General features: G+C 47.1%; 1 protein-coding gene across 1 annotated transcript in view; it reads right to left on the bottom strand.

Annotated features, from left to right (window-relative positions):
• Nucleotides 1-315: 315 nt before the first annotated feature.
• LOC123484508 (integrin alpha-10-like) overlaps nucleotides 316-15,038 on the bottom strand; it is a 55,731-nt gene continuing 41,008 nt past the window's right edge. Inside the window, exons 12-30 of the mRNA XM_045214937.1 lie at nucleotides 11,627-11,775; nucleotides 11,311-11,454; nucleotides 10,566-10,772; nucleotides 9,896-10,026; nucleotides 9,545-9,711; nucleotides 9,185-9,327; nucleotides 5,466-5,576; nucleotides 5,225-5,310; nucleotides 4,798-4,939; nucleotides 4,548-4,640; nucleotides 2,900-2,976; nucleotides 2,619-2,708; nucleotides 2,424-2,508; nucleotides 2,220-2,333; nucleotides 2,025-2,132; nucleotides 1,719-1,832; nucleotides 1,544-1,639; nucleotides 1,202-1,315; nucleotides 316-1,070 (exon numbers count right to left, since the gene is read on the bottom strand). Of these exons, the coding sequence (XP_045070872.1) occupies nucleotides 1,020-1,070; nucleotides 1,202-1,315; nucleotides 1,544-1,639; nucleotides 1,719-1,832; nucleotides 2,025-2,132; nucleotides 2,220-2,333; nucleotides 2,424-2,508; nucleotides 2,619-2,708; nucleotides 2,900-2,976; nucleotides 4,548-4,640; nucleotides 4,798-4,939; nucleotides 5,225-5,310; nucleotides 5,466-5,576; nucleotides 9,185-9,327; nucleotides 9,545-9,711; nucleotides 9,896-10,026; nucleotides 10,566-10,772; nucleotides 11,311-11,454; nucleotides 11,627-11,775 (2,222 nt within the window). The 3' untranslated portion in view covers nucleotides 316-1,019. The remainder of the gene's footprint in view (nucleotides 1,071-1,201; nucleotides 1,316-1,543; nucleotides 1,640-1,718; nucleotides 1,833-2,024; nucleotides 2,133-2,219; nucleotides 2,334-2,423; nucleotides 2,509-2,618; nucleotides 2,709-2,899; nucleotides 2,977-4,547; nucleotides 4,641-4,797; nucleotides 4,940-5,224; nucleotides 5,311-5,465; nucleotides 5,577-9,184; nucleotides 9,328-9,544; nucleotides 9,712-9,895; nucleotides 10,027-10,565; nucleotides 10,773-11,310; nucleotides 11,455-11,626; nucleotides 11,776-15,038) is intronic.

Raw genomic sequence — 15,038 nt, forward strand, 5'->3', positions numbered from 1 at the left:
TATTATAGAATGAAGTAGTCTGAAATGCCTGATTTTGAAATTTGATATAATACAATATTTGGTTGAAGTGTATTTAGTTAATGTGTATGAATGATCCTATGTATGTATAAATGAACATGAATGAAAGAAACAAAAATAACATTAACATATTTTTTTTATCAACCGTTTTAATTTGACTCAAAAACGTAACTGTACTGTAGATAAAATGGGTGAAAATGTAAAGTCATGATGATGACTTCTGAATATTAAATAGACAGTTTGGTTTGTAACAGCGTTTCATAGAAATACAAATATATTCACATGATTATAAAGTTGCCCCCATTATTAGGTAGTGCTTTTTCATTCAACCCTCTTGAATGATGGAACTGCTTTCCATATAGCACATGGTACTAATTACAGGTTAATACCTGTACAGTATCTACTTATGCAGATCTACTCTGCAGACGTCAAACAGTCATTGAACATCATACCAAGTCACATTGTACCACGATTGTCAAACTCACTCCACGAAGAGCTGTGTGTCTGCAGGTTTTTGTTTTTTCCTTTCAATTAAGACCTAGACAACCAGTTGAGGGGAGTTCCTTACTAATTAGCGACCTTAATTCATTAAAGGTTGGAGCGAACACTCGGCCCTCCGTGTAATGAGTTTGACACATGGTGTACACCATGATTTCCTGTCTGGGACATCTCTGAAGAAAACGTCTCCTGTACACGTCCTTCCTGCTGTATGTTTCTAAACAGGTGTGTAAATAGAGCCCTACAGCCATGGGTTGACCTGAAGAAATAGAAAATATGTTGAGGTGTTAGGTGTTTCGACAGTTCATCTGTACAGGTTGTGTGTTCTGTATGGTTTGATTTAGAAGAGAGGGAAGGTATATTATTATTGCTGGGTGGGGGAGGGGGGGGGAGCAGTCTCTGTGCAGGTCGTTGCCATGGGGATGGGCACGAAGTGGACTCGTTCTCTGGTTGTCGCAGATACTGTATCCATTGACCGACATCATGGTGGCAAAGGGGCGGGCTCAGTCCTCGAGTTCCTCGTCCTTTATCTGTTTACGAGTGAAGAACCCCAGCTGGAGAAAGGAGGGATGAGAAGGAAGGAGGCAAACCCAAAGTTTTTATCTTTACCAAAAAGGCAGAGGAGAAATAAGTTATTGCAGTGTGCGGTACAGAGGTGCTATAAGGTGAGATGTGATTGGTGTACCTTCCACATTATGAAGATGATGAGGGCCAATAGCAGAAGGCCTCCGATGATGCTGCCAATCAGAATCCAGAGAGAAATGGGGATGGCCCGCCCCTTTAGAACCTCCAACACCGTCTGACAGAGAGAGAGAGAAAGAGAGACAAAAAGGCTGATAGTAGAGACAGTCAGACAGATATTAATCACCCTATACCAGCTTACTACTATCTGGATGTAAACGACAGTCAGACAGATATTCATCACCCTATACCAGCTTACTACTCTATCTGGATGTAAACGAGTCAGACACAGACGAGGCTAAACAACAGTCCTCCAGCATTAGTGTTAATCCTGCTATTCTCTCACCTCCCTCCAGATGGCGCCACTACCCAGAGTGACCAGGTTAGATTCCTGAACAGCCAAACGATAGGCACTCACTATCCTCACCGCCTTAAACTTAGCCTGGGGGCAGAAACACAAAGTCAGAGTGAGTGTGTTTATAGTTAGAGCTATGTGTGTGCGTGTGTGTGTATCTTCGTACCTGTCTGAAGAAGGTGTCGTGGACCCTGCGGCTGACTCGTATGAGAGCGGTCTGTCCTCGATGCAGCTGCTGTACCTCACACACCACCTCCACACACCACGACCTGCTGCAGTTCTACACACAGCACACAGCACAGGTTACATCTGGGAATATCATTTATACTTTATAGCTAGTTAGGATTGTGAATGTGATCATCATCTTCTTGTATGTGGGTATTTGTGTGTGTGTGTGTGTGTGTGTGTGCATGTGTATGTGAACATATGTGTGTATGTGCGTCAGTGTATACGTGCATGTGCGTGTTCTCACCAGTAGGTCAGTCTGTTGCATATCTTCAGGATGTAGTGGTCGTACGTCTCTCTGTCTGTCCTTCAGCTTTGACACATCACTGTCTACACTGCAGTTCACCCCTGTCACCTGACATCCACAAAGGTCACAGTTCAGAATCAGAATGTTGACAATAACTGTTTGTTCCAACAGTAGTGAGAGAGGGTTAGTACTCACGTTGTACGAGAAGACCTCAGTAACAGCCATGAAGACTCTGTCTCCTGCTGCTACAGAGGGCAGGCTCAGCCTCAGCTCCAGGTTACTCACACTGTAACAGCCCAGGTTCTGCAGCTACACACAGAACACATTAGTCTGACGTGTGTGTGTGTGAGTGTACAGTAAAGATATTATGGAAACGGATACATTGTGTGCACTGCTTACCCTGAAGTGTGTATAGAACTCTGGTCCTATTGCCTCTGAGATGGTTCTGGTTGGGTGGACTTCATAACGGTTCAGATTGGAGTCACTAGAGAGAGAGCAAGAGAGAGATAAAGGGAATGAAAACGCGAGACAGAGACAGAGACAAAGAGCGAGAGAGAGACAGAGAGAGAGACAGAAAGAGAGAGAGAGACTAACCTGGTGATGAAGAGGTCAGGTTCGTATTGAACCACAGTCTGGAGCTGAACACTGTTGTCTCCCAGCGTAGCCTCTCTCTCCACACTGTCACTATGGGAACCAGGAACACACAGAGATGTATGTGACAGACAAGACAAACACACACAGTACTTCTGTCTCTACTGTATGTATGATTATGACTAGGGTTAGACGGAATCAGTGGAGGCTGAATTTCAGGTTAATTTCTATAAGCTCCCAATTGAAATCCCTTTACATTCCTCCATAGGATTATAGTGAGTTACCTGGCAGCTGTGAGTTTCATCTGGACTTTACTGAGCAGAGACGTACAGCTGAACTCAAAATCTAACATGAAGTTCACCTGATAGAGAGAAGGGGGGGGGGGGGGGGTATCAACCAATCTATCAATACATTTGCATGTATTATAACTATTGTTTTATAAATGCATTTGTCAAAAATCGCTCAAGAACGAAAACGTGATTAGCTATACTGAACAAAAATATAAACACAACATGCAAGAATTTCAAATATTTTTCTGAGTCACAGTTCATATAAGTAAATCGGTCAATTGAAATAAATTAATTAGGCACATATCTATGGATTTCCCATGACTGGGAATACAGATATGCATATTTTGGTCACTGATACATAAAAGAAAAAGGTAGGATCAGAAAACCAGTTAGTATCTGATGAGGCCACCATTTGCCTCATGCAGTGTGCCACCTCTCCTTCGCATAGAGTTTATCAGGCTGTTGATTGTGGCTGGTGGAATGTTGTCCCACTCTTCAATGGCTGTGCAAAGTTGCTGGATATTGGCGGGAACTGGAACAGTTTGGTTCGTACACGTTGATCCAGAGCATCCCAAACATGCTCAATGGGTGACATGTCTGATGAGTATGCAGGCCATTTTCAGCTTCCAGGAATTATGTACAGATCCTTGCGACATGGCGCCTTGCATTATCATGCTGAAACATGAGGTGATGGCGGCAGATGAATGGCACAACAATGGGCCTCAGGATCTCGTCACGGTATCTCTGTGCATTCAAATTACCATCGATAAAATGCAATTGTGTTCGTTGTCCTTAGCTTATGCCTGAACCCCACCGCCACCTTGGGGCACTCTGTTCACAACGTTGACATCAGTAAACCGCACGCCCACACGATGCCATACACGCTGTCTGCCATCTGTCTGGTACAGTTGAAACCGGGATTCATCTGTGAAGAGCACACTTCTCCAGCGTGCCAGTGGCCATCGAAGTTGAGCATTTGTCCACTGAATTCGGTTATGACGCAGAACTGCAGTCAGGTCAAGACCCTGGTGAGGACGACGAGCACGCAGATGAGCTTCCCTGAGACGATTTCTGACAGTTTGTGCAGAAATTCTTCAGTTGTGCAAACCCACAGTTTCATCAGCTGTCTGGGTGGCTGGTCTCAGATGATCCCGCAGGTGAAGAGGCCGGATGTGGAGGTCCTGGGCTGGCGTGGTTACACGGGGTCTGCTGTTGTGAGGCCGGTTGGACGTACTGCCAAATTCTCTAAAACGACGTTGGAGGCGGCTTATGGTAGAGAAATTAACATTCAAATCTCTGGCAACAGCATGCCAATTGCACGCTACCTCAACACATCTGTGGCATTGTGTTGTTTGACAAAACCGCCCTTTTAGAGTGGCCTTTTATTGTCCCCAGCACAAGGTGCACCTGTGTAATGATCATGCTGTTTAATCAGCTGCTTGATATGCCACACCTGTCAGGTGGATGATCTTGGCAAAGGAGAAATGCTAACTAACACATTTGTGCACAACATTTGAGAATAATAAGCTTTTTGTGCATATGGAATATTTCTGGGATCTTTTATTTCAGCTCATGAAACATGGAACCAACACTTTACATGTTTATATTTTTGTTCAATGTATTTGATGCCAGACAGACAGACCTTGGAGTGGGAGCGGAACACAGGATAGCTGACGTTACATGAGTGACTGTTGGAACTGAGAGATGTACACTCAATCTTCAACTGGGCATCCTCCTAGAGAGGGAGAGAGAGAAAGATAGGGATGGAGAGATCGAAAGGGAGGGAGGGAGAGAGAGAAGGGGAAGGAGAGAGAATAAAACTGTCAGTTTCATGTTGTAAATCTGTGTGTTGTAAATCAGTGTGTCTGTGTGTGTTTGTGTGTGTTCCGTACCCGTATGCTGAGACTAGAGAAGTGGAGATTGCGTGAGTAGTGCAGCGTCAGGCTGGTGTTATAGGCATTCTCCAGTCTGTTCTGCAGCTGGACTTCTACAGCCAGACGTCTGCGAGGGCTACGGATCACATAGGGCTGCTGTCTGTAGAGAGGAGTTACATTCAGACATTCATACAACTACTACACAACAACTACCCAACATTAATACAACAACTACACAACATTAATATAACAACTACACAACATTAATATAACATTAACATATGAATACAACAGGAATACTTGACTTAGTAATTGTTTGGCTGATTGTGTTGACTGGACACACAAAGGAGAGGAACATTTTTGATCAGGTGTGTGTCTATACGTGTGTGTCCATGCATGTGTGTCTATGTGTGTCTATGTGTGCCTATGTGTGTGTGAGATGTACCTTGTCCCAGAGATGTCCATATGAGCCTTCAGCACCAGATCAGTGACACACACATCATCCTCGCCACAGTCTTTGAAGAAAGCAATCTGGAGAGATGCAATTTACAGTATTTTAAATGGAGGTGCCAGAGCAATACAGTAGTTAATGTACAGTAATAGTACATTACATTATACAATTTGACTAGGATGCTACGAGCACACCACACACACACACCACACACACACACTCCACACACACTGACCGATCTCTTGAAGGTGGTGGGCCAGCCTTCGTCCAGCACTGGGCCACTCTCTGTGTCGTTGATCTTAAAGCGCAGGGAGAAGCTGATTGGACGGATGTAGTCAGCTGTGTCCTATCCCAGACACATACAAAGGGTTAGAGGTCAATAGCAACAGAATGTAGTGTTTCAGCATGTAAACTCAGCAAAAAAAGAAACGTCCTTTCAATGTCAACTGCGTTTATTTTCAGCAAACTTAACATGTGTAAATATTTGTATGAACATAACAAGATTCAACAACTGAGACATAAACTGAACAAGTTCCACAGACATGTGACTAACAGAAATTGAATAATGTGTCCCTGAACAAAGGTGGGGTCAAAATCAAAAGTAACAGTCAGTATCTGGTGTGGCCACCAGCTGCATTAAGTACTGCAGTGCATCTCCTCCTCATGGACTGCATCATATTTGCCTGTTCTTGCTGTGAGATTTTACCCCACTCTTCCACCAAGGCACCTGCAAGTTCCCAGACATTTCTGGGGGGAATGGCCCTAGCCCTCACCCTCCGATCCAACAGGTCCCAGACGTGCTCAATGGGATTGAGATCCGGGCTCTTCGCTGGCCATGGCAGAACACTGACATTCCTGTCTTGCAGGAAATCACGCACAGAACGAGCAGTATGGCTGATGGCATCGTCAGGATGAGCCTGCAGGAAGGGTACCACATGAGGGAGGAGGATGTCTTCCCTGTAACGCACAGCGTTGAGATTGCCTGCATTGACAACAAGCTCAGTCTGATGATGCTGTGGCACACCGCCCCAGACCATGACGGACCCTCCACCTCCAAATCGATCCCGCTCCAGAGTACAGGCCTCGGTGTAACGCTCATTCCTTCGATGATAAACGCGAATCCGACCATCACCCCTGGTGAGACAAAACCGCGACTCGTCAGTGAAGAGCACTTTATGCCAGTCCTGTCTGGTCCAGCGACGGTGGGTTTGTGCCCATAGGCGATGTTGTTGCCAGTGATGTCTGGTGAGGACCTGCCTTACAACAGTCCTTCAGTCCAGCCTCTCTCAGCCTATTGCGGACATTCTGAGCACTGATGGAGGGATTGTGCGTTCCTGGTGTAACTCGGGCAGTTGTTATTGCCATCCTGTACCTGTCCCGCAGGTGTGATATTCGGATGTACCGATCCTGTGCAGGTGTTGTTACACGTGGTCTGCCACTGCGAGGACGATCAGCTGTCCATCCTGTCTCCCTGTAGCGCTGTCTTAGGCGTCTCACATTACGGACATTGCAATTTATTGCCCTGGCCACATCTGCAGTCCTCATGCCTCCTTGCAGCATGCCTAAGGCACGTTCACGCAGATGAGCAGGGACCCTGGGCATCTTTCTTTTGGTGTTTTTCAGAGTCAGTAGAAAGGCCTCTTTAGTGTCCTAAGTTTTCATAACTGTGACCTTAATTTACATTTACATTTTAGTCATTTAGCAGACGTTCTTATCCAGAGCGACTTACAGTTAGTGAGTGCATACATTATTCATACTGGCTCCCTGTGGGAAACGAACCCACAACCCTGGCGTTGCAAGCGCCATGCTCTACCAACTGAGCATTGCCTACCGTCTGTAAGCTGTTAGTGTCTTAACGACCGTTCCACAGGTGCATGTTCATTCATTGTTTATGGTTAATTGAACAAGCATGTAAACAACCCTTTACAATGAAGATCTGTGAAGTTATTTGGATTTTTATGAATTATCTTTGAAAGACAGGGTCCAGAAAAAGGGACGTTTCTATTTTTGCTGAGTTTAGATTGTGTGTGTCGGTCGGCGTGAAGTATGTGTGCAAACGTGTGTGTTTTGGCATTGAGTGTGTGAACATATGGAAGGGCAGGTTGTGGCAGTAGCCTATACATGTTGGTTGTGTGTTTGTGATAGGGCATGTGTGTATGTTAATTGTGTAGTGTGTGTGTAGTATGTGTGTGTGTATATGCCATTTAGCAGATGCTTTTATCCAAAGCGGCTTACAGTCGTGTGCATACTTAAAATGTTTTATGTATGGTCCCAGGAATTGAACCCACTATCCTGGCGCAAAATTATTCACAGCCCTTGGCATTTTTCCTATTTTGTTGCCTTACAACCTGGAATTAAAATGGATTTTTTGGGGAGTTTGTATCATTTGATTTACACAACATGCCTACCACTTTGAAGATGCAAAATATTTTTTTATTGTGAAACAAACAAGAAATAAGACAAAAAACAGAAAACTTGAGCATGCATAACTATTCCCCCCCCCCCCCCCCCCTACTTCGTAGCGCCACCTTTTGCAGCAATTATAGCTGCAAGTCTCTTGGGGTATGTCTCTATAAGCGTGGCACACTCTTGGGGTATGTCTCTATAAGCTTGGCACATCCACTGGGATTTTTTCCCATTCTTCAAGGCAAAACTGCTTCAGCTCCTTCAAGCTGGATGGGTTCCGCTGGTGTACAGCAATCTTTAAGTCATACCACAGATTCTCAATTGGATTGAGGTCTGGGCTTTGACTAGGCCATTCCAAGACATTTAAATGTTTCCCCTTAAACCACTTGAGTGTTGCTTTAGCAGTATGCTTAGGGTCATTGTCCTGTTGGAAGGTCAACCTCCGTCCCAGTCTCAAATCTCTGGAAGACTGAAACAGGTTTCCCTCAAGAATTTCCCTGTATTTAGCGCCATCCATCATTCCTTCAATTCTGACCAGTTTCCCAGTCCCTGCCGATGAAAAACATCCCCACAGCATGATGCTGCCACCACCATGCTTCACTGTGGGGAGGGTGTTCTCGGGGTGTTGAAAGGTGTTGGGTTTGCGCCAGACATAGCGTTTTCCTTGATGACCAGAAAGCTCAATTTTAGTCTAATCTGACCAGAGTACCTTCTTCCATATGTTTGGGGAGTCTCCCACATGCCTTTTGGCCAACACCAAATGTGTTTGCTTATTTTTTTCTTGAAGCAATGGCTTTTTTCTGGCCACTCTTCCATAAAGCCCAGCTCTGTGGAGTGTACGGCTTAAAGTGGTCCTATGGACAGATACTCCAATCTCCGCTGTGGAGCATTGCAGCTCCTTCAGGGTTATCTTTGTTGCCTCTCTGATTAATGCCCTCCTTGCCTGGTCCGTGAGTTTTGGTGGGTGGCCCTCTCTTGGCAGGTTTGTTGTGGTGCCATATCCTTTCAATTTTTTTAATAATGGATTTAATGGTGCTCCGTGGGATGTTCAAAGTTTCAGATATTTTTTTATAACCCAACCCTGATCTGTACTTCTCTTCAACTTTGTCCCTGACCTGTTTGGAGAGATCCTTGGTCTTCATGGTGCCGCTTGCTTGGTGGTGCCCCTTGCTTAGTGGTGTTGCAGACTCTGGGGCCTTTCAGAACAGGTGTATATATATACTGAGATCATGTGACACTTAGATTGCACACAGGTGGACTTTATTTAACTAATTATGTGACTTCTGAAGTTAATTGGTTGCACCAGATCTTATTTAGGGGCTTCATAGCAAAGGGGGTGAATACATATGCACGCACCACTTTTCCGTTATTTATTTTTTAGAATTATTTGAAACATTTTTCATTTCACTTCACCAATTTGGACTATTTTGTGTATGTCCATTACATGAAATCCAAATAAAAATAAATTTAAATTACAGTTTGTAATACAACAAAATAGGAAAAACGCCACAGGGAATTAATACTTTTGCAAGACACTGTCATACTCACAAACACATGGAAGGGCAGGTTGTGGCAGACAGTCTCTCCTGTGTGAACTCTGACCCCCAGCTGTGTCTGTCTCTGGTTGCTGTCGTCAAACAACGCCCTCGCTGTCAACTTTCTGTCATCCAACATGGCCACCACCGACAGCTCTGAGGAGGAGGGAGGGGATGTTAGTGTTGATAACAAATCTATCAAATCTAACAGGCAGACTCCCTCCCTCTCCCTCCCCATCCTCTCTCCTTCCACCCACCCGCCCACCCTCCCCCTCCTCTCTCCCTCTCCTTCCCCCCTCCCTCACCCTCACTCTCTCCAGTCCCCTTCCCCTCCCTGTCCCCTCCCTCTCTCCCCTCCCTCCCCCTCCCTTACCGAAGCTGTTGCTGTGAGTTCCAGGGGAGTGGGACAGAGCCAGGAAGCAGGCTGTAGCGTTGAGACAGGCAGACTCCCTCCCTCCTCTCTGACACGTCTTCTGGATGATGTTGATGGAGTGGGGCTGGAAGGACAGACTCATGTTGATCTGTACTATACTACGAGAACTGGGGAGAGGGGAGAGGGGAGGGAGAATTGATCATTCAATGATGACGATCATCATCACGTTTTCTTTAAATACTCCACAGCCAAGTCTGACAATATACCCCTCCTCTTCATCCCTCCCCTCCTCTTCATCCCTCCCCTCCCCTCCTCTTCATCCCTCCCCTCCCCTCCTCCCTCCTTCCTTACCTGAGTAGTACAGCGCTGCCCTGGGCCCCCACAGCCAGGTCTAACAGACCATCTCCATCCAGGTCCAGTCTGGCACTCACACTGCGCCCAAAATACTGCAGAGAGGGGGACAAGGACGACCCTGCGATACGCTACAGGGAGAAGAAGAGGCGAGCAAGGAGGTGGAGAGAAGAGGGTGGAGAAGTGGTGGAGAGAGGTAAATTGAAATACTATAGCTAGGAATGATATCCCTTTAAACACAAATCTTCACTTTTCTTTTCATAGAGATGGACTCTACCTATACTTCTGGTGACACTTATTTCTCTACCTGTTTGTAGTTATGGATGATGTGTATATCTCCCTGTTTGTAATTATGGATGATGTGTATATCTATCTGTTTGTAATTATGGATGATGTGTATATTTACCTGTTTGTAATTATGGATGATGTGTATATCTCCCTGTTTGTAATTATGGATGATTTGTATATCTACCTGTTTGTAATTATCGATGATGTGTATATCTCCCTGTTTGTAATTATGGATGATGTGTATATCTACCTGTTTGTAATTATGGATGATGTGTATATCTACCTGTTTGTAGTTATGGATGATGTGTATATCTACCTGTTTGTAATTATGGATGATGTGTATATCTACCTGTTTGTAGTTATGGATGATGTGTTTATCTACCTGTTTGTAGTTATGGATGATGTGTATGCCCTGGCCGTGGTAGACGTATATGGCCCCAATGTGTCCGTCCTCCAGGGGTGCCCCCACCAGCAAGTCAGTGTACCCGTCATGGTTGAGGTCTGGGACGGAGGCCAGGGCGTAGCCAAACCTAGCATCCTGGGACCTATCCTCTGCCTTCAGAGTACCGTTAGACACAAACACCTCCTCCTGAGAGAGAGACACAGAGAGAGAGAGAGAGAGACAGCAAGAGGGAGGAGAGAGTTATAAATGGAGAGAGACAGAGAGAGGCAGAGTAGAGACAGCGAGAGAAAGAGAGCGAGAGGGAGAGAGAGAGAGAGTCAGCACCTCCAAGCCATTCCTCTTCTTCCCTCCTAATATCCCTCATCCCCTTTACATTTACATTTTACATTTTAGTCATTTAGCAGACGCTCTTATCCAGAGCGACTTACAGTTAGTGAGTGCATACATTATATATTTTTATTTTTTCATACTGGCCCCCCGTGGGAATCGAACCCACAACCCTGGCGTTGCAAACGCCATGCTCTACAAACATCCCTGCCGGCCATTCCCTCCCCTACCCTGGACGACGCTGGGCCAATTGTGCGCCACCCCATGTGTCTACCGGTCCCATGTGTCTCCCATGTGTCTTTCCCTTTCCCTTAACTTTATCTCCCACCTTCACCCACCTCTCACCCCCCCTTTCTGACACAAGCCCAGTCCTCCCCCTCTACTCCCCCCGTCTCACCCCACTGAGGGAGTAGATGTAGACTCTGCCCGCCTCCTTGTTGCCATGGCCCAGGTACATGGGTGCTGCCACCAGCAGAACATCAGTAATGCCATCCTGGTCCACGTCCAACCCACACACCTCACTGCCATAGTATGACCCAATCTACAGAGAGAGAGAGAGAGAGAGAGAGAGAGAGAGAGAGAGAGAGAGAGAGAGAGAGTAGGGGTGAGGAGAGGGGGAGAGAGAGGGGGGGAGTGAGAGTTTGATTGAAAGATACATCCAGTGAGGTATATACACACACACACATACACACACACACACACACACTAGCTACCTGTTCTCCATTGAGGGCCTGTGCGATGTTGACATCTCCATCGTTGCTCAGTTCAAACAGAATTACCTTTCCTTTGTGTTTGAACCTGGGAGCTCCAGCCACATACAGCCTCCTCCAGTCACCCACTATGACTGACGACACTGTGTAGCCTAAACACACACACATACTTTATTTAGATCCACAAAATACATTACATTCACATAGGATTCAAATATTTCACAGGTCATAGAGATGCCTGGAGACACATTTGGTATGATTTTTTTTGGGGGGGTGTAAAGCCGTGATAAGTTTAGCAGTATTACGTGTAAAACAGTGATAAGTTTAGTAGTATTACATGTAAAACCATGTAAAACCGTGTAAAGTTTAGTAGTATTACGTGTAAAACAGTGATACGTTTAGTAGTATTACGTTGTGATGTCACGAGAGGCTGTGTCCTGGAGGGACGTTACATCCCCCTGAGGTGGCTGCAAACCCAGACAGCTATGGCTCCATCTGCTGGTATGGTCGGGAACTCCACCCCTCTATGGCCAATCTTCCCACGCAGCTGAAACAAATGAGGAGCTGATGAGCTGAAGGTTTGGGAAGGGAAGAGACACACTGAGGGAGTGTGTGGGGGGTGAAGAGACACAGTCTCCAACCTGGGCTCTCTGGAGAACAAGAGTGCTGCACGTCCACTTCCATGAGGAATATAAGGATTTGGAGATACTTACCTTTGGGAAATACTCACCTTTGGATATATGCACCTGTGGAAATACGTGAGAGACATTTGGAAGGACTTTTTGCTGGGTTGGCCACTAGCTGCAACGTGGACTACAGTAAGGCTGGGGAAAAGTTATCTGAGCGAGTGAGAATTATGATTTTGGATGTGGAAGAGACATCCCTGAACTGTTAACCCTTAAAGAGCCACAAGAGAACAGAATTTTGTTATAGTTTCGTTAATTTCCCAAGACCTATAATAAAATCCTTGTTTTGTTTGAACCTTGTCTCCTTGCACTACTTGAGCAATCCCGCTGAAAGCTGTGTAGCCTCTCGTGACGTCACAGATGGTGGAGAATACGGGCACGCTCAAGCGTTAATAGTGCATGTCAGAGGAGGATACCGAAGGTTTGATCACCCAGTTTTCCAAGTTGGCCGTAGGCTTCCCGCCGACTGAAATGGAGGACATATTGAAAGCCCTTGTTGCTGGCCAGCAAGCCCAGATGCAAGCAAACGTGGCTCTCTTGGAGGAGCAAAAGAAAGCCAACCTTCTGAAGGCAGAGGAATTGCAGTTGCAGAGACAGAGGGTGGTCCAAAATACCCGCCCAATAAAGGCAAGTGACTTTATATCTAAGATGGGAGCTACCGATGACATTGAGGCATACCTGCATGCATTTGAGGCCACGGCCACTAGGGAAGCCTGGCCCAAGCAACAGTGGGTTGGTCTGTTAGCCCCCTTTCTAACCGGGGAATCGCTGAATGCTGTCCGGGACCTGGGCCCTGACCAGGTTACTGACTATGATGCCCTGAAGTCTGAGATCCTCAGCAGATATGGACTCACAAAGTTTGGTATGGCCCAGCGCTTTCGCAGCTGGACCTTCCAACCAGACCAACCTCCTCGGGCGCAGATGCATGAACTTGTCCGAATCGCAAGGAAATGGCTGGATCCGCAGAGGAATACAGCAGCGGCGGTGGTGGAGGCCGTTGTGGTGGATCGTTACCTACGCGCCCTGCCTTATGAGGCAAAACGGTTCATCAGTCAACAGGCCTTGACCACGGCTGATCTGACCGTGGAAGCTGTGGAAAAGTACCAGGCCACAGCGGAGATGCTGAATGCTTCCCGAAAAAAGACCCCAGGAGTGCGGCCCCACCACAAATGGGAAGAACCCGTCCAAAGGACCCCCAAGGTCTCGAACCCAGCCACGTCAGGACTTATCCCGGCTCCAGGGGGAGCCAGAAACCCGGCGGGTCCAAGAAGAGTACACCAGGAGGGGGAAACTTCGACAGTGTTACCGGTGTGGGGAGATGGGACATATCTCCTGGCAGTGTGGGAAACCAGCCGATGAACCTATGCCCACTGCGGAGTCCTCCAGCTCAGCACCCACACACCATTTTGCCTCGCTCTTGGGAGTCGTAGATGGCGGCCCAGATCGACCCCCCACCTGCCCGGTAACTGTGAATCACCATGATGTGGAGGCCTTACTGGATTCTGGTAGCCGGGCCACCCTGGTGCGTAAGGATTTGGTGGGCCCAACGTGTCTGACCCCGGGGAAAGTCCTCCCAGTTTCCTGTGTCCATGGGGACACCAGAGAATACCCCATTACTGAACTTACAATGACCAGCACACGGGGAACCATACACACGACGGCGGGGGTGGTTGATTCCCTCCCCGTCCCTGTCCTAATTGGGACGAGACTGCCCAGCCTTTACCCACTCTGGAGAGAGTCTCAGGAGAGGATAACCCGAGTACCTCGGAAACGGAGAGGCAAGACTCATCCTGGGAAGGCTCCGGTGCAATCCTCCGAGTTACTCACTCCCGCCCGGGCTCTGATAGGGATGGCAGGTGCCCAGACCGACACAGAGACGGAGCTACAGAATCTGGACAAAGAACTGTCTGGTCTGAAGGGGACCGCTGAGAGGTATCGTTTGTTAAAGCAACAGTTAGACATGAAGACAGAAGAGTTAGATATCCTCCAGGCTAAACTCCAACAGAGCTCCTTCCCTAAGCAACAGGAGGAGCTGGGAGAGGCTGCGCAGGACCATCGAGGAGTGTGAGGAGACCCTGCGCAGTAGTAAGGAGGTCCAGAAGAAGGCAGAGGAGAAGTACAAGGTGTTGGAGAACAAGATGAAGAATGCGGAGGCAGAGAGAGAGAAGGAACTGAAAGCTGCTCAACAGAAGCTAAACTCTGCTAAAACCAAGGCTGATGCGTTCAGTAAGAAACTCAAGGAGAGACAACAGGAGGCTGAGTCCCTGGTCCTAGAGTTGGAGGAGTTGAAGAGAGAGCAGTCTGGCAAGCACCACGGCAATGCGGACGCCCTCTCCCGGCGTGATGCCTTCTTCGCTGCCTTTACCCGACGAGGACGTCGGTCCCGAGGAGGGGATGTGTGATGTCACGAGAGGCTGTGTCCTGGAGGGACGTTACATCCTGAGGTGGCTGCAAACCCAGACAGCTATGGCTCCATCTGCTGGTATGGTCGGGAACTCCACCCCTCTATGGCCAATCTTCCCACGCAGCTGAAACAAATGAGGAGCTGATGAGCTGAAGGTTTGGGAAGGGAAGAGACACACTGAGGGAGTGTGTGGGGGTGAAGAGACACAGTCTCCAACCTGGGCTCTCTGGAGAACAAGAGTGCTGCACGTCCACTTCCATGAGGAATATAAGGATTTGGAGATACTTACCTTTGGGAAATACTCACCTTTGGATATATGCACCTG

Source organism: Coregonus clupeaformis, unplaced genomic scaffold (assembly GCF_020615455.1).
Source record: "Coregonus clupeaformis isolate EN_2021a unplaced genomic scaffold, ASM2061545v1 scaf0341, whole genome shotgun sequence".
In the NCBI taxonomy this organism is placed as follows: domain Eukaryota; kingdom Metazoa; phylum Chordata; class Actinopteri; order Salmoniformes; family Salmonidae; genus Coregonus; species Coregonus clupeaformis.